At 38.2% G+C, this 21,050-nt stretch overlaps 2 protein-coding genes and 1 long non-coding RNA gene across 12 annotated transcripts in view; 1 reads left to right on the top strand and 2 right to left on the bottom strand.

Moving 5' to 3' along the window:
* The window catches only part of PGM3 (phosphoglucomutase 3), a 26,114-nt gene extending 5,664 nt beyond the window's left edge, over nucleotides 1–20,450 (top strand). For 3 of the 4 annotated variants that reach the window (XM_025444666.3, XM_025444667.3, XM_049092304.1), the window contains 11 exons: nucleotides 1,443–1,510; nucleotides 6,735–6,868; nucleotides 7,819–8,014; nucleotides 10,484–10,641; nucleotides 11,363–11,446; nucleotides 14,121–14,219; nucleotides 15,641–15,754; nucleotides 16,793–16,915; nucleotides 18,258–18,431; nucleotides 19,600–19,681; nucleotides 19,989–20,450. In XM_025444666.3, the coding sequence (XP_025300451.1) occupies nucleotides 1,443–1,510; nucleotides 6,735–6,868; nucleotides 7,819–8,014; nucleotides 10,484–10,641; nucleotides 11,363–11,446; nucleotides 14,121–14,219; nucleotides 15,641–15,754; nucleotides 16,793–16,915; nucleotides 18,258–18,431; nucleotides 19,600–19,681; nucleotides 19,989–20,062 (1,306 nt within the window). In that variant the 3' untranslated portion in view covers nucleotides 20,063–20,450. Of the gene's footprint in view, nucleotides 1–1,442; nucleotides 1,511–6,734; nucleotides 6,869–7,818; nucleotides 8,015–10,483; nucleotides 10,642–11,362; nucleotides 11,447–14,120; nucleotides 14,220–15,640; nucleotides 15,755–16,792; nucleotides 16,916–18,257; nucleotides 18,432–19,599 lie in introns of all 4 variants that reach the window. The other variant, XM_025444670.3, reaches the window with a different exon arrangement.
* LOC125752253 (uncharacterized) lies at nucleotides 17,143–19,690 on the bottom strand. Its single transcript, XR_007401280.1, has 3 exons — nucleotides 19,553–19,690; nucleotides 19,407–19,466; nucleotides 17,143–18,447 (listed from the first exon to the last, which is right to left on the bottom strand). It is a non-coding gene; the product is annotated as an uncharacterized LOC125752253 (long non-coding RNA).
* The window catches only part of DOP1A (DOP1 leucine zipper like protein A), a 108,725-nt gene continuing 108,115 nt past the window's right edge, over nucleotides 20,441–21,050 (bottom strand). For all 7 annotated transcript variants that reach the window (XM_035698089.2, XM_049092299.1, XM_035698092.2 and 4 more), the window contains one exon: nucleotides 20,441–21,050. In XM_035698089.2, coding sequence (XP_035553982.2) covers nucleotides 20,745–21,050 — 306 coding nt within the window. In that variant the 3' untranslated portion in view covers nucleotides 20,441–20,744.

Genomic DNA, 21,050 nt, shown 5'->3' with positions numbered 1-21,050 from the left:
AGAATCCCAGGCAGACTCTGCACCCAGTCCTGAGCCTGGAGGCAGGGCTCGATCTCATGACCCTGAGATCATGACCTGAGCTGAAATCAAGAGTCAGACATTTAACCAGCTGAGCCACACAGGCGCCCCTATGATACAGATTAATTTTAAGTTAAGTACAACAGGAGATCAACAATAAATAATAAAGAACAATTATAATGACATAGTGTAATAAAAGTTATGTTAGGGGCACCTGGGTGACTCAGTCAGTTAAGCATCTGCCTTCGGCTCAGGTCATAATCCTGGGGTCCTGGGATGGAGCCCCGCATCAGTCTCCTTGCTCAGCACTGAGCTTGCTTCTCCCTCTGCCTGCACTCCCCCTGCTTGTGCTCTCTGTCAAATAAATGAAATCCATAAACAAACAAAAAAAAGTTCTGGGAGTGTAGTGTCTCTCGCTGTCAACATATCCTACTATACTGTACTCCCCCTTCTCTTTCTTGTTATTGATGTGAGATGATAAAATGCCTGCATGAGAGAGGATGTGAGGTGAATCACGTAGGCATTGTGACATAGTGTTAGGCTCCTGTTGACTTGATGATATGTCATGCTTCTGGACTACATTTGGCCTCAGGTAACTGAAACCATGGACAAGAGGGGACTACTTGTCATATTTGGCAGCTTTTGCATTCCTTTACAAAAAAGTATTGTAAAATGTTAGATTAAAAGTGTGCCTTAAAACAGAAGCATTCTCTTTAGTGTAAGATCTCATTTTAGAAATTCTTTCTAAAGAAAGTTTCTCATCATAGTCTTAATCATATGACAATGTCTAGTATTTTATCCTTAGTGTGTTACCAGAGAGACTTCTAAATACCATTGATTGTGGATTTATGGGTATCAGAAATAGCCTAGTGACTTATGTTCTGAAACAAATTATTATCTCACAGTGAAGCCATCCCACATGTAATTGCCTCTTACCAATTAATTAGTTTAAATGATATACAACATTTTCCAGAAGGCAGTTATAATGATCTACTTTATTTTCAGATATATAATTTGTTATGACTTTTCCAAATGAAAAATAGGTTCTATATTCTTGGTACTGCATTATGCAAAGTGTGTGCATTCAGTATTTCTTGCTACTATTTTTAGGTAATGTATATATTGTTACAGTTGAACTTAAAAAGGTATTTGGGTATGGTGTAATTAGTGTATTTTTATATCTGTTTTCTAAATTCATTAAGAGCCAAACTCTTTCCAAGAAATATATTGTGAAAGCTGCTAGAAAATGCTTATATTTTACCTGTATTATCTTTGCAGTGTTTTCAGACTTGACAGGTTTTAGTTCAAATACACCAAACCTATTATTCTGAAATTTGTAGCCCATAATTTCTACATCTGCTTTCAGAACTAGCAACTCTTGGTTTCAGGGTGGGATGCGTTACTTTCTTCCTTTTCTTTTCTAGGCCCAGCAGTGAGAAACTTTCACAGTCTGTAATAGATGGTGTGACTGTTTTAGAAGGTCAATTCCATGGTATGTAGCTGTCCTGATCTAAATTAATCTTTAAAAAACTTAAATCTTTTAAGAAAATTGTAAAAGTAGTAACATTTTAGAAAATACAGATAAAAGAAGTTTTTAAAAAATGAACTTCCAGGTATAGAGGCACCTGGGTAGCTCAGTCAGTTAGTTAAGTGTCTGACTCTTGTTTTCAGCCGAGGTCATGATCTCATGGGTCATGGGATTGAGCCCCGTGTCGGGCTTCACACTCAGTGGGGAGACTCCTTGAAGATTCTCTCCCTCTGCCCTTTCCCCCATGTACAAGTGCACATGGTCTCTCTTTCTCTCTCAAATCTTAAAAAAAAAAAGAACTACTAGCTATAAAATACTAGCTTTTAAATTTAAAAAGCTGGGCGGCTCCGGTGGCGCAGCGGCTTAGCGCCGCCTGCAGCCCAGGGTGTGATCCTGGAGACCTGGGATCGAGTCCCGCGTCGGGCTTCCTGCATGGAGCCTGGTTCTCTCTCTGCCTGTGTCTCTGCCTCTCTTTCGCTCTCTTTGAATAAATAAATAAATAAATCTTTAAAAAAAATTCTAAAAGGCTAACATTTTTTTTTCTGGGTGTGCATATTTTGTTTTAGCTATAGGAAATTATATGTAAGAAATATTGATCTTAACTTTCTTTACTTCAGTAAAAGGTCAAAGTTCCTGATCTAAAAACCTTTGAAATTACTTGCAGATGTTTATCCTAGGCAGCTTTTGTTGGTATCACATATTCCCAAAAAACTAATCACATGTGGAATCAGCTGTTTCCTATCAAATAGTGATGGCAAATATCTTTGGCCTACTTAAATCTGATTTGAAGTTTTGCTGGGTCGTTTTTTCTGTTTTATCAAATGAAGAATTACATGACCAAAAATGGAGGCTAAGATCCTCTTCTCACATCAGTCATACCCCTTTTGAATGCTGAAGCTCCATTTTGCTTGGCGGTTAATTTCCCTGGTGTCTCCCTAGTTTCTCATTTAAAAATATCTTCTCTTGACCTTTTCACCTCCTTTCCAACTCCTTTGTGGTCTTCTTTCAGAGTTAATGGCCTCTTCCAAGAGCTTGCCTGGCCTACTTCTCTGCTCTTCTAGTCACTCCTTAGCCCAACTGCAGGCAAAGTCTCCTTTGCACCGTCAGTGAAATGTCTTTCTCAGCACTCATCTGAATTCTAATTGCCAAATCCAGTGGCTCTTATAAAGTGGGGATTTTTAGCTTGGGGCCCAGGACTCCCTGGGAAGTATGTGGTTATCTGCAGGGACCTGGTTGACCTCTTGATACAGTGTGCAGAGTGTTTTCCTAGGGAGAGGAGTTGTTGCTTTTGTCAGATACTCAAAGGGATCTGTGACCTAAAAATAACTTTCAGAATTGATATTTTGAAGTTTTTATTTCAATTGCTGTCTTGATAGCTCTCTACACTGTGACCTCCTCCTTTCTTTCTTGAGGCTTCTACTACTTTGGCCACTATTCCATATGGGTCTTCTGGGTGAGCTTTCTCTCTTCATATGGGTGTTCCTTATTTCTCCCTATCATTCTGCTTGATTTCTGAATGATCGTCTTTATTGCCAAAGCCCCAGCTGTGTATTATTATTCATTTATTCATACATTTTTGACTGCCTGCTATGTATAACCCTCCAGAGTCTTCTTTTTCATGCCAGTCACAACTTAAAGAAACCCATTTTGTATCATGATGTGTGCATGCGTACTTTTATGTATAACTGACACAAAAGTTATACATAAAAAAAAAGTTATACATCATATGTTATCAGTAAATAATACCCACGTTGCACAACTTGCATTCATCTGTGGGTTTTTTTTTTTTTTTTTTTTTTTTTTTAGATTTTATTTATTCATGAGAGACAGAGAGAGAGAGAGAGGCAGAGACACAGGCAGAGGGAGAGGCAGGCTCCTTGTAGGGGGCCTGATGTGGGACCTGATCCCAGGACCCCAGGATCATGACCTGAGCCACCGAGGTGTCCCTCATCTGTGATATTTTTAGAAAATGCAAAAATGCTGGTTATTTCTCACCAAGTGGATTCCATGAACCTTGACAGGCTCAGATCTGCAATTTGTAAAGCACTGGTCTGAGTGAGGCCTTCACTTAAATGATCTGCTCTTATCCCAGCTTCACCTGGCCTGAAACTACTGTTTTCACCGTATTCAGATTGGTTTTTCAGCACTGTCATTCTGGCTCAGAACCATCACCTTGCTAATATTTTAGTCTAGAAAAATTTGAGAGTAATTTTTTTTTTTGACTTTTCCATTGTTTCTCTCTTCAGCCTAGTGTACTTGAGGAAATGGAAGATTAATGTAGCCTTAGCATAAGGAGAATGGAGGAAGATAGTAGATAAGGTTAGGGAAGTAAGCAGGGATCATATTATCCCAAGCCTTGTGGGTTGTGGTAAAGATTTTAGTTTTGTATTTTTTTTTTTTTTTAAGATTTTATTTATTCATGACAGACACACAGATGCAGAGACACAGGCAGAGAGAGAGGGAGAAGCAGGCTCCATGCAGGGAGCCTGACACGGGACCGATCCCTGGTCTCCAGGATCACACCCTGGGCCCAAGGCGTCGCCAAACCGCTGGGCCATCGGGGCTGCCCCAAGATTTGAGTTTTATTTCAAATTCGTGGGAACTCCATGGAAGGGTTTTATGCATGGGAATATAATCACATTTCCCTTTTAAGTCAGTTATTCTGGCTTTTCACTCTGGCTTTTGTGGAGAGAGATAGGAAGGTTGTAAGAATGGAAAAGAGACTGTACAAGTAGTTCATGCAGGGGTGATGATAGCAAGAGAAGTGAAGTTTGAATTAGTATTGACTTCAGGATTTTGTGACCTATGAGGAGGCTAGAGCTATGAAGAATGGCTTCTAGGTTTCTGAGTTGATCAGTGGAACAGATGAGTAACTCTATATAATAGTCATTTTTTATTGATAAAAATTTATTGAGTAAATGTTTATTTGCTAGTGTCGATAGTGGTTACAAAATCCTTTTGTTCTGTCATTGTGTTGTAAGTCTTTTGGAATATCATTTTCCTTTCCTTATACACCCTCCATTAAACTAGGTTAAATACTGATCCACTTTTTTGAGTTCCTCCCCCTCTTCCCATGTGATCCTTGTGTCAGAGCCATAGTTGCCTTATAGAATGCCATTTTTGTTGTATAACTGCAGGGACTAAGTAGCTTAAATGACTTTTTGTCTTTAGTCCAAACTCTTGTGCTTGACTTTGAAGACCTTTGATGGATTTAGTTATAGAATATTTATTGGATACTGGTCCATCTCTGCTGTTTCTTCTGTGTCTTGCTCTTTTGGTGCTTTTCTTGTATGTTTACCTATTTTTGATTATAAGCTGTTTGTTTTTATTAGGAAATTATTTGTGGGACTTTTTGAGGTTTATGGTGAAGGTCTGTTTCTGTGGCAAAGTTTGGTTAATCCTTCTGCAGGGTGCCTGAGGGTGCTTCCTGACTGGTGGATAACAAGATTCCTTGGTGATGGAGTTTTGGATCCCTGTGGTTATGTGATTTGGGCTAGAAACCCAAGGGAGGCCTGTGCTTCTGGTAACAGCTCTTCAGGATGGGTTATCTCCTGCTCTGTTTGGTGTCAAGACAACTCTCCTGGGAGTAGGGTACAGTAGGTACCTGGGGCCAATTCACTTCTGACTCACCCTTATACCGAAGAATAGTTTTTTGAGGCTTCAGCTTCATGAGGGTTTGGTCTTCTACTGGGTTTCCTTCTCATCTTAAGTCAGCGTGGACTTTTTTCACTGAAAGCAGTTTAATTTCTGGTTTAGAGGAATGCTCTCAAAGCAAAACTGGCTTCCCAGAGCTCAAATTTTGAAGTTCCTCTCTTCACAGAGATTTTGGCATTAGTCCTCTGAAACTTGTTGGCACAGCAATGGTTTTTTAAAAGAGACTTTTGTCTGACATTTTTGGTTTTCAAGAGGAGGGTTCATCTGAATTACACAGTTTGCAGTGTTAATGGAAACAGTTCAGTTATTATTTTTCTATATTGCTCTATTTTTATCTTACCTGTCCATATTAAATGATTATTTATTATCAATAGTAGTCATTCATATTTCTTTTGGAATTGAGTATGTGTCCAATGTGTGTTTTTTTTTTTTTATAATACTACCAAACAATTAATTTAATCTAACTCTGACATTATCTACCTAGAGGTAGGGTCAGATCTCACAGGTAAAGGGCTCAGTGCCACATGACCCCTTCCCCATTTCAGAATCCAGTCACCTGGGCTTCAGACAACCCCCTCCTTGGTTTGGTTAATTTGCTAAAGTACTCACAGAACTCAGAGAAACATTTTACTAGCTAAATTGATTTATTATGGAGGATATAACTTAGAACAGCCAGATGGAAGAGCTGTGCAGGGCAAGGTATGCAGGAAGGGGCATGGAGCTTCCAGGCTCTCTGGGCAGCCACTCTCCCCACTCTACATGTTTACCAACCCATACCCCATCCTTTTGGGTTTTTAGGTAAGCTTCATTACATAGGAACAATTAATTAAGTGGCCATTGCTGTTTGAATGCCATCTCTAGCCCTTTTCTCTTCCTGGAGTGGCAGGGGGCCAAGGAATAAGGGAGAAGTCTGTAAGTTCCTACTCTCTAATCACGTGGTTGGTTTCCCTGGCAACCAGCCCCATCCTAGTGTGCTTAAGGAGCTTTCCAGTGCCATTCTTTAGCGTAATAAAAGACAATTAATTCCTTGCTCTCATCACTTAGAAATTTTTTTTTTAAATCTTTATTTTTTAATTTTTTAATTTATGATAGTCACACAGAGAGAGAGAGGCAGAGAGACAGGCAGAGGGAGAAGCAGGCTCCATGCACCGGGAGCCCGACGTGGGATTCGATCCCGGGTCTCCAGGATCGCGCCCTGGGCCAAAGGCAGGCGCCAAACCGCTGCGCCACCCAGGGATCCCCTACTTAGAAATTCTAAGGGTTTAGAAGCTCTGCCAAGAATGGAGACAAAGACCAAGTCTCTATTTCTTATTATAAATCACAACATCGCAATGTGGCAGTTGTAATAATTTCAGTGGATATTTATGTGTATTTCTGAATAATTTGGAAGTTGGCATTTTTGTTTTCTGAAAGGTCTTTTTTTTTTGTTTAAAGATTTGTCACTCTAAAATTCATGTGATATGAATACATTTAAACTTTTTTGTTGTTGTTTCTTAAGAAATGTGACAAATTGCTTTTTGTATTTCTATGATAGATTACGGCTTGTTGACGACGCCCCAGCTGCACTACATGGTGTACTGTCGAAATACCAGTGGCCAATATGGAAAGGCAACCATAGAAGGTTACTGCCAGAAACTCTCTAAAGCCTTTACGGAGCTTACCAAACAGGTGAAAATCTCTTGAACATGGTTAGGGTTTAAGCAAATGAATAAAGTAACATCAGTTGAATAATTTATCTTATTTTGTTACTCCTCCTTTTTCCAATAATGTGCTGTATTTCCTTTTTCTTTCTAGGGCTCCACAAGGTTTGATCCTTGTATTCTGCTGAATGTTTGTTGGTATTTACTTGCCAATGCATGTAGTACATTAAGATAATTGGAAGAGAAAACATGGGGTTCTTGTGATTTCATAAATATTCATACAGATGAATTTTCTTGAGAAAACATGGGGTTCTTGTGATTTCATAAATATTCATACAGATGAATTTTCTTGTAGGGTTAATGTTAGATGCTGTTGGCTTCATACTTGAGGTGTCTACTGTTGAGAAAGATTTTTTTCCTGGAAGATTAACTTCTTAAACCCTGGTTGAGATTTGGGGGGTATAATTAATTTGATCAACAAATATTGAGTACATGTTGTTGACCAAATCCCTTGTTTTCCTAGAACTTATATTCTGAACTAAGGATGGGCCAAAGAGGAGGTTGACAGGAAAAATCCAGACATGCCCAGTGGTGTTATGTACTATCAAGAGAGTGACAGATGTCATTCTGCTCGTTTGTCTGTATGCTCATTCCCACATTTAAATGCCTGTCATGTAACATAGGCTGTAGTATTATTTTGAAGGGACCTTGCTTAATTGAGGCTAAATTCTGATAAAACTCCATTTCCATAAGTTACTCAATTGGTGAAACTGTTCTAGTGTCAGTCCAAAATAAAGGTTTTTAAATTTTACTTTGGTTTTCTACAGTTTTCATCTAAATATGTGTACCCTTTTGTTTCCCAGGTTAAAATAGATGAGTTAACTGAAATGATGGAAGATGTTTACATATACCTATATGTGCTTTATGCTTCACTCTCTTATAGCTTGAAATTTTTCTTTTTTGTCTTTTCCTTTTAAGGCTTTCTGCAGTGGAGATGAATATAGATCACTTAAGGTTGACTGTGCAAATGGCATAGGGGCCCTGAAGCTGAGAGAAATGGAACACTACATTTCCCAGGAGCTGTCAGTTCAGCTACTTAATGATGGGACGAAAGGGAAACTCAACCATTTATGTGGGGCTGATTTTGTGAAAAGTCATCAAAAGCCTCCACAGGGTATGTAGAAAATTTGTTTTTAGAGCTCTTTAAAATGAATCGTATTTACAGACAGAGGTGGGCAAGTGAGTTGAGTCATGTAGCTAGTCCTGGTGCTTCTGCTCTAGACATCTGAGCATTTCCTTACTTGTCAGTGTCATTCAAAACATGGTCTCTCTTTGTAAGTCACACAACTCCTACAGTGTGTAGGAAATCTCTGAGGGTGAGGGGTTAGCAAAATCAGAAATTGGTGTTTTAGAGCCGTGATTCTCAAACTGTGGCATGCATGAGAATCACCTAGAGGGCTTATTAGCACGTAGATTCCTAGACTCTAGAGTTTCTCATTTTGTAGATGGTGGGGTAGGATTTAGGTAGGGTAAGAATTTGATTTCTGTCAAGTGCCTAACCTTCGTTAATGGTGCTGGTCTGGGGACCACGCTGTGAGAATCATTGATCTAAAGGATAGCAATAGTTAAGTAGCATTTTTTTATTTTTTTACCTTATCTTAATTATACACATTATGGAAAGGGAATGCAACTCCTAATTATAACTGTCTGCAAAATCACTCTTTTGTACAATTGGCATATCAGGAGGAAAACTATAGATTGTAGTTGTACTAAGAGATTATAGTTGCACTAAGAGTATCAGTAGCAATACAGATACTAAATTCTTTAGTGTTTTGGCCATGATTGGCTGGCAGATAGATGTGTTTTGTTTGCTCTGTTGCTTGTGTGTTTAATTGCGTTAGTTGTCACCATTTAAAAATACTGTGATTTTACTTAAATATTACATACTCTGACTTCTTTACCAAAATCAGAAAATGTCCATTCTTACATGGCAATAATCAGCTGCCATGGAGTAGCTCCTGCTCACTTCAGACAGGACATCATTTTTCAGAACTCCACAGAAGTTCTCATCCAGTTGCCTCTCTCTCATTTGTTATTCTGCCTCACTGTAGTAAGCATTTACATTTTTAGTTGAATCAACCAGTTTTAACTCCTTTTCATTGACTTGCTTTTTGTGACTTTTACTGACAGTTTGGTTTGGGTCCCTCATCTGTCCATTCACTAAAATGAGCTCTTCTGCTCCCTTGCTTTAGACGCTGGTGAGAAGGAGTAATGAGAAATGTTTAGCGCAAAAGAAATGTTGCTAAAATTAAATCTCCTTACAACTTGCAGCCCACTAATACCTGAGACATGCAGTGTGTGACTATACCTCAAGGAACTCATGGCTGCCTTCATGTTGATGTATATTGATAGAGACTAAAAGTAGCCTTATCTTGGCAATAACCAGACCTCGAAGGTCCTGTAAACTTCACTTTCAGCATGCAGAAATTCCTTAGAAACTTATCTTCCCTCTAATCATACCCCCCCAAGCAAACTTAAAAGTATATAATCATTCACTCATCACAATCCCAATGCAGCTTTCTCTGCCCGTGGGTCCTTTCCCCTCCTATAATAAAAGCACCTTTTACACGTTAAAATATCTCAAGAATTCTTTCTTCACTGTTGAGCTTGGCGGTCCTGCATCACGCAGTATGAACAAAACCATTAAAGGCCCTCTCACTTTCCTGAAGTTTGCGTTATGCCCTGTGGTCAACCTTACGTTAATATTCCTCATGGAGGGGATCCCTGGGTGGCTCAGCGGTTTGGCGCCTGCCTTTGGCTCAGGGCACGATCCTGGAGTCCCGGGATCGAGTCCTGCTTCAGGCTCTCGGCATGGAGCCTGCTTCTCCCTCCTCCTATATCTCTGCCTCTCTTTCTCTCTCTATCATAAATAAATAAATAAATCTTAAAAAAAAATATTCCTCATGGAAGCCTCATATTGGATTTGTCCACCTGCTGCTGTCATGGCTAAGGAATAGCAGAATTTGTAATAAGTTGGACATGACAGTTGCTGAGGTTTTGAAAACTTTATGCAAATTACACAAGCTATATTTCTCTCACATGTTATAATTCTTTGCTTTTAACTTACCAGTGTTTCTTGTTACTGATGGTGTGAACAAATAAGAATCAGTTCTATTGGAATTAAAGCACATACCTCATCTATTGCTGATTATTTTTTATATGTAAAGGACATCATAGTACTAGGTCAGTTGCTTTCACAAATATCTGTAGCTAACAAAAAACTATGGGACCCTGTCTTGCCAAACCAAGTAGCTTACAGAACAGAATTTTATTTTAATATTACATCGTTTCAGCATAGAATTCTTCTTTTCCAGTTAGCTGTGAAAGAGCTTACCCTGTAAAAACAACCAATAAACCCTTATACTAATTAAAGATTAAGGCATTGGTTTTTATTTGGAAGGATAATTTTAAGTACTTCTTGAAAAGTGATAGTGGACATGATTTGATGGAACACATAAGGCCAATTATGATCATACTTTAGTGAAATATTTCTCCCTTGTAACTAATGTAAGAGAAAAACCTTCTTATGGAGGTTTATTCCCATTTCTTTGACTGAAATCCATTTTTAAATTCTGTGTGCTAGGAATGGAAATGAAGCCTAACGAAAGATGTTGTTCCTTTGATGGAGATGCAGACAGAATTGTTTATTACTACCTTGATGTAGATGGTCACTTTCATCTCATAGATGGAGACAAGATAGCAACACTAATTAGCAGCTTCCTTAAAGAGCTCCTATTGGAGGTATGGTGGAGTGATCAACTGCCCTTCAGAGCAAGACTTACTGGTGACTAACAGGCATTTGAATGTCTCAGAGGCACAATACATATGGACTTCCCTACCTTTGTGGCCAGAAAATATAAGAAGATATGGTAATATTAGTCATTTCAACATGGGGCACTGGTTTTGGAACCTGAAAGTATTCTTTTCTTACTTATATTGGCAACGTTGTGATTTGAAGCTTTATGAAGTTTTGGTTTCTTCATAACTAGCACTTTATTAATGAGAATTCCATCATCACTTCTAAAGCCTCAAGTTTAAACAGAAAATCTCATTTTCTGAGATCTGTATTTTCTGTATTATACTTAATAATGTAAGAGGTATGCTCTGTTTTGCTCTTTTGGAAATCTTAGGCCAGCTTTAAGTATAAAATGTAATGGTAAGTAATTATTATAATGTGGAAAAAGGTATACTTTAAGAATTCAGTAAATACTTTTATTTAAAAAATTAGCAAGAAATCACAAGCTTCTTTAGAAGAGATTCCTTATGGAATTTAAATGATCAAAAGTATTTTAGCTTTTTTTTTCTGGCATGCATGTAAATTTTTATTTACAGCTTTTATTGCATAAACTAAGACACAGCTGAATTGGGTGATGACTTTGTCATCCTTTGGAACTCTCGTTACATGTTTGCTTTTATAAGTTAGTGTCTTTACTTTTGATGGCCAATTATCGTTTTTATCTAGATTGGAGAAAGTTTGAATATTGGTGTTGTACAAACTGCGTATGCAAATGGAAGTTCAACACGGTATCTTGAAGAAGTTATGAAGGTATTGAACCATTTCCATTTTCTGGTAGCTTCTTAATTATTATGTTCTAAGATTTTTCCCTGAGGAAAACAATGCCCTCACTTATATGAATAAATGAATAGCTTGTAGTACATGAAACTGAGCTGTTGTCCATTTAAAGGTGAGTGGAAATCAAAAATAGGAAAAGAAATTGTCCCTGATGTGAAAAGGGAAAGAGACTTCCCCCTTCCCTTTTTTTAGAGCATTTCTTTTAGAAAACTTGTAAATTCCTTCTCTGTCTCCTTTATAATGAATGTAAATCTTTTTAAAGGCTAAGTAAATTTTATGGCTCAGGAATGTTTTCTGGGGCTGGAGTCCCTGCACTGAAATGTGAACTTCAGGGAAGATAGCACCTGTCTCCCAGGGTCCTGAGTTTATGTTAGTTACACCTCGGAGCCAGCCACCTATCTACTTGTTATAGAGAGATGAGAAATTTTATTATTATTTTCCTAAGGATTAAACATCGATGGCCACCGCAGTTATCAGGTAAATTTAAGACAAAAAACATGTGACAAATGGCCCTGTGAAGTCTTCTTGCAAAGTGGGCTTATTCAGTAGGCATAGGGACTATTGCCGTGGGGTTTCATAGTACGGGGAGAGATAGCGGGTTCATCACCTAATACAATAAGGAAAAGTGGAGATTTTGTAGCCAAGGAGCAAGGGGGGGTGGTTGGTAGATGGGAAATTACTGAGCAGTCATCAGGGATCAGGGAGGATTCTGGCTCAATCTACCTGAACTCCTGCTGAAGGCAGGCCTGGGTGATTACATACTACCTGGGGGATGGGATAGAGCGAGGACTTTGATCAGTTTTAGGAGGTAGGAGATTGTTGCTGACAGTGCACGGTGGGAGACACCCAAGGACAGGACCTGTTCAGGCTCACAGGGAAAGTTTGGTCTGTTATTAGCTTCAGCTCTATTATATGAGGGTGAGATTTTTTTTTAGATTTTATTTATTTATTCATGAGAGACAGAGAGAGAGAGAGAGAGAGGCAGAGACATAGGTTGAAGGAGAAGCAGGCTCCACGCAGGGAGCCTGACAATGGGATTCGATCCTGGGTCTCCAGGATCACACCCTGAGCTGAAGGCAGGCGCTAAACCCTGAGCCACCTGGGCTGCCCAACGGTGAGATTTCTGTCTTTGCATTCTCTTAGCAGATTGCCTCTGGTATATCAGTCTGGCTTAATGCTTATTCCGTAATTAAAACTATTTTCTTACTCTTTTGTGGAAAAGTTTTCTGGGTTGGTAGGAGGTTTTGTATCTAATTTCCCCCCCAACATCCACCAGATGACCATCCTGTGTACCACATCATCTCTAAGAGTTAGAGGGTTCATAGACAAAATTAGATCTATTTGCCTCTTTATCATTAGCTAGTGTATTATTTTCCAACTTTTGTGTATCCCTTTTCAAATTTCTGCATTTTACTAGTTTTTGTTGCATTTCCATTCTTTTTTAAGCAAGGATGGCAAAGTCAAATTCTTGTAGAACCTTGGTAGGTGAGGTGAATTAAGTACAGCAGGAGGAAGAGGACAGAGAAGTATGTGCCCAGCCAGGCCAGCAGCTGTCACCTTTAGTCAGATTCTTTAAGAGAAGCTGAAAATCTGAATTTTGTGTAAATCTCTTACTTTTTTAAGTCTTGGCAACTGATTCAAAATTCAAAATAAATAGGTAGGCAAAATGAAACACATCTGGAGGCTGCTAGTTTGTGACCTGATTTAAGTATAAGGTTGTAGTAAACACTCGCGGCATTTCATCTTTCACAGGAATTCTCAGCTCCTGGATTATTGTTTCAGTATTTTCTTATTTTTCTGTTTAAAAAATTTCTTATAGGTTAAGATAGCCTGTTTAAGAAACTGAACACACCTGAAACTGTTAATCATCAACCCATTCTCCTATGGATGGATGAAATCTTTTGAGCTCTAGCTTTCCTGAGGTTTTTACATCCAGTTAAATGCCAATCTTCTTTGATCTTGATCTTTTCTGCACTTTTGCCACCATCAGCCGTAACCACTCTTCTCTTTTAGATCCATCCAAGATTTAGGCCACCCAAATGTTGCTAGTCTGACTACTGTAATTTCATAACGGGCTTAGTCCTAGAACCCTCTTGCTCTTTTAACCTTCTAAGCCAGGGGTTAGCAAATAGTGGCCTGTGGACCAAATCCAGTCTGCCACATGTTTATAAAGTTTTATTGGAATACAGCCATGCTCACTTGTTTCTGTATTGTCTGTAGTTGCTTTACATTAGTGGCAGAAGTGAACAGTTGTGACAGAGATCATACGGTTTGTAAAGCCTGAAATATTTATTATCTGGCCGTTTGTAGTAAAAGCTTGCAGACCCCCTACTATAAGCCATTCCACACTGTAGCTAAGCTTTCTGCAATTAGATCATGTCACTTTCCGCCCCGCCCCCCCCCCCCCCCCCCCCATCCTGCATTATCTTATCAGGTGACACTCTCTTGCTTTTTCCTTGGCTTTGGGCTTCTGTAAGTGCCTTCACTCCCCCTCACTAACATCACTTTGTATTTTAATTGCTTAATTGTCATCTTCACTAGATAGCTCCAGGAGGTTTGTTCCCTGTGTTGTCCTTGGGAAGAGTAGGGACAAAATAACTATTTGCCAATTGAATAACTGCAGTTACATTTTTTAAATATGTCATAGGTGCCTGTCTATTGTACTAAAACTGGTGTAAAACATTTGCACCACAAAGCTCAAGAGTTTGACATTGGAGTTTATTTTGAAGCAAATGGGCATGGCACGGTAAGTTCTCTTAATCAACTACAGCTGGCTGTAGCTGGATGTTTTTTAATGATGGGAATTCTGTATCTGGATAGTACTACGTTAAAGCCCCCTTTGTTGAAATGATCAGTATGATGGCAGAAGAAGATTATTTGGTTAACTAATATAGTCTTCTATGTTGTGAAACTTATTTTCTTTTAGATAGTGATTTTTGAGTATGAAGACATTATTCTTAGTTTCCTAAAAAAAAAAATGCAGTTAATTTTTTTTACAAGCAGGTGGTCTATATATCATTTAAAAATCTTTCCTTTTACCACTTATGACCAGTGTAAAGAAAAGTTCAGTAGCATTCAAGTGTTGGAACACTTGAGAATTAAGTTATGAACAACTCATTATAATGAGTATAATTAGCCATAAGCATATAAAATTTTTAGGGTTTTTGTAGGTAGAGTATTTGAAAAGTTTGAGAATATAGTACACATACCTTATACATTTTGAAGTATATTATCTGGCTTTTAGTAATAATACTCATAATATTCAGGGTTTTTTTAAAACATTTTTATAAAAAAAATAAAATAAAAAATATTTTTATACCTCCCCTCATTTCATAAATGGAGGTGGCCAACAGAAAATGTTTTTTGGGTCAGATTATTTTCCTTAATTTCAAACTGGTTCTAGAGGCCTTAAATAAGAAAAATCAGTTCTTAGGAAATGCAATTAAATTATAACTGCAGTGATCTAATTATTTCAGATATTGATAAATGATTTTAAAGACAGATAGTATGTATTCTAGTCATTGGGCTACAAGGTTTCTGTTGCTGGTGTAGGGTAAGTGGGTATGGCTGTGGTCGGGCAAAAACAGTGACCAGAGTGCTGACTATGGTATTGAACCTTGGAAGGCACTAAAATCACGGGCAAAGAATTTTAAAATGACAAGAATCTTGAACATAATGTGTATAACATCTATGGTACTATTTGCTGTAATGTGATAAATATGATGAATCTCTTTATTATTAGGGATATAAGCTAGGTAAAAGTATTTCAGGACAAGAAAACTATGCTACTTTTGTTGAATTTTATATTCTTCTAAGTAAAATGGATACAGATAGGCTTAAAGAATCAGGTTGCACAGAAGTGATGCAGCTGGTTGAGGGGCAAACATAAAGAACTCATCATGTGCATTTGCCTCTGCTAGGGTGGAATTTTCTTTGTAATCAGCTCTTTAAATTTTGATAACCAGTTTTATAATCCATAAAGGAAATTTTCCCCCCCTAGTAGTATCTTTTGGGTTCTGATTTGATCTTCCTAATTTCATTCATTCTAAAGTTGCCATTATTTTTCCCGTTTTTGCAGTCATTGAGGGTTTCAGAAGTGGTTTAGCTAGGGTGCCTGGGGCATGGATAGTGTGTTTTGTGATTTTCTGTTTTATGCTTTCATTGCAGGTACTGTTTAGTAAAGCTGCTGAAATAAGGATAAAACAACTAGCAAAAGAATTAGAAGATAAGAAAAGGAAAGCTGCTAAGATGCTTGAAAATGTTATTGATTTGTTTAATCAGGTCAGAGCTGGTGGGTGGCAGGCTCTTGGTTACTTTTACATTTTCAGAAGGTAGAATAGTATGCTGTCTAAAAAAATTTTTTTGAAAGATTTTGTTGAGAGAGCACATGAGTGAGCTCAAGCAGGGGGTAAGGGCAGAGGGAGAAGCATATTCCCCGCTGAGGGTGGAGCCTGACATGGGGCTTGATCCCAGGACCTTGAGATCATGTTCTGGGCAGCAGTCAGATGCAGAACCCTGAGACACCCAGGCGTGCCTGAATAAAAAATTAAAGTAGAAAAGTCCTGGCAACTTCCTTGCCACAGTGATATATACAGTTGAGATTTACACTGAACTGAAATGTGGTGATAGAACATTTATGTGTTTCCCTCCCCCTACATTTTATGATGAAAATTAAGTGTAATGAGTTGCTTCCACCTAGAGTCAAGATCAACTATTGAGTCTTTATAAATGGGTTGCATCATTGAGATTGGAGTCTACAATATGGCAGCAGAAGAGCCAAGAGTATGACCTAGAAAAGTGGTGGAACTAATATTTGAATCTCTTACACATTTGAGGCACTTGACATACGTCATTGTATAATCCTTGCAATAATACAGGGAGAGGCATTACTATAATTCCCATTTCATAAATGAAGAAACAAAGGGCTTGGAGCTAATAAATGAAGAGTATGGATCCAACTTTAGGTGTGTCTTACACTTTACCATGCATGATGCCTTCCATTATCATGGTATATCTCAAAAGGGATCTTGTTATAAAGGAAAATTTGAATCATAGAATGTTAATGCTAGAAACTTAACAGTTATCCGGTTTAATTTATAATGAGGAAGATTAATGGCAGGTTTCTTAAGAGGTAGTTTCAGTATTGTTTGTATAACTCATTGTGGTCTTCCATTCCCTTTCTCTTTCTCCATATACTACGGTGTAATAATCCTGTGTGGAGGTGGGCAGGCAGAAGGCACAGGGTACTGTGATTGGTTAAGATAGAGCATTCATCTCCAAGCTTTGCTGACATTAAATTTCTTTCACTTTGTCTTGTAGGCAGCTGGTGATGCTATTTCTGACATGCTGGTGATTGAGGCAATCTTGACTCTGAAGGGCTTGACTGTACAACAGTGGGATGCTCTTTATATGGATCTTCCAAACAGACAGCTCAAAGTTAAGGTGGGAGAAAGATTGTAAAATTACTTTTCTGAAAATTACCATAATACATTAAAATACATTATCTCCAACCTCTATATAAAATTTTTTCCTTTTGTCATAATTCATTGTATACATATATATTGAATAGAACATGCTTATATCATGTATTTTCTCACATCTTAAAAATTATGGAATAACCAATTTGAGAAGTATTCAGTTTACAAACTTTACAGAAAAAGTGACACATATTATTATTTATAATAAAGATTTTATTATGGAAAATTTAAAACATATAAATGTGGAGAGAACAAAAGCTTCAGATTTCAGCTATTCTCCATTGCTTCACCATTCTCATATCCCCCATGTTCTTCTGAATCAATCCTGTTAGCCTATCATTTCAAGTGAGAATGTTTACTTTGCATGATTCTTGGTTCACACAGTATTTTCCTGGGGCTAGATGCTTATAAAAAGTAGGCTCAAAGAATTTTTTTTTTTTTTAAAGATTTTATTTATTTATTCATGATAGTCACAGAGAGAGAGAGGCAGAGACACAGGCAGAGGGAGAAGCAGGCTCCATGCACCGGGAGCCCGACGTGGGATTCGATCCCGGGTCTCCAGGATCGCGCCCTGGGCCAAAGGCAGGCGCCAAACCGCTGCGCCACCCAGGGATCCCTCAAAGAATTTTTTCTAAAGGCATTTCATATAAATGCATTTCATATAAATCCTAATTGATGTCTATACAGATTTATACCAGTGTACCCAATTGCCAACAGAATTTGTGAAAGACCGTTAGAGGTAGTAAAGCCCAGGTTCACACAAATGGCTACTGATTGTTCAGATTAGTTTTTTGGCATATTTAGGTGATTTTTATCATGACCTTCTTATGGTTATTTGATCAGTGTACTGAAGTCCTATAGTACTGGCCATTACTTTAGTGGTAACTGTTTAGAGACTGAAGAAGGAAGTTATACAACTGAAATTAATAACCCTGATTTTGTCAAACAAAAATCATAAATTTTTTTTAAAAAAGATTAATGAACATGTGAGTTCCTGAGCCAGGGGGAGAGGCAAAGGGAGAACCTCAAGGTGACTCCCCACTGTGCACAGAGCCCAATGTGGAGCTCTATGTCGGGACCCTGAGATTAGACCTGAGCTGAAACCAAAAGTTGGAAGCTCAACCCACTGAGCCACTCAGGCACCCTATAAAATTTTAATGCAGTTGCATTCTGTATTTGTTCTAGTAGGTTACTATCTGACAGTGTTGCACTTGGCTGTACAATGAGGACTGTTATTAAAATGAAATAGCTACAATCTTTTGGTGGGAATTGTGATATAGTGACAAATATGAAATGTTTGTGCATAGGTTGCAGACAGGCAAGTTATCAGCACCACTGATGCTGAAAGACAAGTAGTTACACCTCCAGGCCTACAGGAAGCAATCAATGACCTCGTGAAGAAGTACAAGCTTTCCCGAGCTTTTGTCCGGCCTTCTGGTACAGAAGATATCGTCCGAGTATATGCAGAAGCAGACTCACAGGTAAGCTGGGACACTTCTATTAAAAAAATGTGCAGTGAGAATCTGACAGCATTGCGTAGTAGGGGTGGTAGTTGGAGAGAAAAGAAAACAATTTGAATAGTGTTGCAGTCTCACTGTGATAATTCAGGGTTTAACATTTGAGATTTGTCTATGGAGGATTTTTAGGTTCATATTAAAAAATTTAGACCCACTTAGTTTATTTCCCCCAATATTTTTCTTTTGATTTATTCCAGACTTCCTGAAAGTGTCCTATTTCTAGCTGTGGCATGAGTAACTAGTACTTAGTTTGCCATATGTTCAACTTATATGGCCTGAAGTGGACTATCCTTTTTTTCCTTCTTTAGAAACATAAATTTATTGCTTTACGGAAACAACCAGTTTTGAAGTACATGTCTAAATTAATGGTACCATCAGCCATGCTGATCGAAATTCATCTTCGTCTCTGGACTTTTTATTTGAGCACAGAGCCCAACGTGGGACTTGATCCCATGACCCTGAAATCATGACCTAAGTGGAAACCAAGAGTCGGTCACTTAAACAACTGAGCCACCCCTTTGTTCCTGGACTTTTGATTTGTTTTTCAAAGTAATTTCCTCTAAACAGCCTTGCCATGTGCCTCTGCCGTAGGGCGAAGACTTCACAGTCTGGATTTTTAACATTTGTCCTCTTTAGACACCATCATCTTAAACCCTTGATAAAATGAAAGTGTGTGCACAACTGAGGCCATATAGAGTGGACTGAATAGGCACTCAGAAGGAAGCATTTTATTAGGGAGCTGGCAGCTTTTTGGCAGAGGCTTAGGCCATCCTAGAATACAGGGAATAAAAATTCCTGATTTATGGGGAGAGGCCATCTGGGACCTTGTAACAGTTACTTTTAGGTCAGTTGTGGCTTTGCTTCTAAATAGATGTATTGAATTATTCAGAGTTTTGGAATGATAATCAAATCAGATTACAAAATTAGTTAAGGACTCACCTGACTTAGAAGAATTTGAGATTTCCATTTATTTATTTACTTAAGAGTGTTGGAATGTTACTGAAAGGTGAAAAAAAATTTTTTCATTTGAATATATTAGTGAAACAAAATCAAGAAGTCCCCTCCCCTTCACAGTCCCAAGTTACCTGAGAGATGCTCTTTCTCATCTGATCTCCTTTCATGTAATTTGCAGGAAAATGCAGATAGCCTTGCACACGCAGTGAGCCTGGCAGTATTTCAGCTGGCTGGAGGAGTTGGAGAACCACCCCAACCAGGTTTCTGAAGACAATTTTTATATTCATGAGAAACTGGATTTTTAAAAAGTTTTTACAAAATAATAGTACTCCCATTATTGTGACAGGTTCAAACCCATTTGTAATCATAATGTTTACAGTGCATCTTACTAGATTGTGCTTCTAAAACTGATTATTTTTCTTAAACACTACCACAGTAATTGTTTAGAAGTAGGTAAGACTTGTTAAATTTAGTTTTTAAAAAGTAAAACTTACCTAATTTCAATCTCATTAATGTAAAGTGGGGCTTCACTCTGTGGTTCAATTATCAACTTTATAATACATGCAGGGAAAATTCACGAGGGCTGCTGGAAAATTAAACCTTATTATCAGCTCCTTGGAACGTCTTTTCCATCGTCGTAACCTAATCATGCTGTTTTGGAGGATTCACCACTGTTAATACAAATGAGGAGGGTGGAGAAGACTTCATACAACCAATTTTTCCACAGCAAAATTCAGAATGATTTTTAAATGACTTACCTCTTGAATGAACATCACCAGGAATTCAGAGGTGTGATACAGAGGCTGTGCATCTCTGTACTGAGGTTGAGATGCTTGTGCTGCATTTAGGAGGATGCATGGCCCAGGCTCCAGTTATTCTTTACTCTTCTTAGGAATGTATGTGAGATAAAATTGTCATACATTACTATGCCTCCAACAGAGAAGCGACACCATTCTGATACTAGAATGTGGTTAATAACAGAAAGAGCGCAACAGATCTAAATTAAAGCCTGAAACCAATAGCAAAAAATGTGCAGTGTGTATTTTGCAGGTTTAAGACAACTCAGGACAGTAAAACAACGGACTATATATGTATATATAGATCTCTCTCAGGCACCATAATCGATATGAGCCAACAATATTTAAACTTGATTCAGGCCACATTCAGACATTTGCTCTTATTTACAAATATTTAAATTAAATACAACCTGAAATGGGTTTTGTTACATACAAAAAAGAGAAAAAAGAAACTATACAACTCAGAGCAATGTTTGTTTTAAATAATTACATTTACATATAACTAAATGGAATCACTTGTGGTGCTTCAAGTTTTTATCACCCCTTCCAGAAAATCTTTTTCTACCATCTCTTCTATTTTTTGCCTGGCTTTGCTGGAAAATGGTTTGTGGTTTTCCAGTTTCATGTCCTTATTAGGGAAGGTGTTTGAGTAGAGGATGGGGCTCCCTGAGTGTCCTACACATCGGCTGGTGACTTTGCTGTTGAAGACTTGGCTGAGCACATTGAAGAATGGCAGGAGCTGCTCAATACTGCGCACGGTGCAGATGGTAAGCAGCAAGTGCCCCGGCTCCCAACCCAACGTTCTCCCTGAGTTGTCTTCCTCTGGATTTTT

This window comes from Canis lupus, chromosome 12, assembly GCF_003254725.2.
Source record: "Canis lupus dingo isolate Sandy chromosome 12, ASM325472v2, whole genome shotgun sequence".
Taxonomy (NCBI): domain Eukaryota; kingdom Metazoa; phylum Chordata; class Mammalia; order Carnivora; family Canidae; genus Canis; species Canis lupus.
Note: the sequence above shows the minus strand (reverse complement) of the source record. Positions and strands in the feature narration are given on the sequence as shown.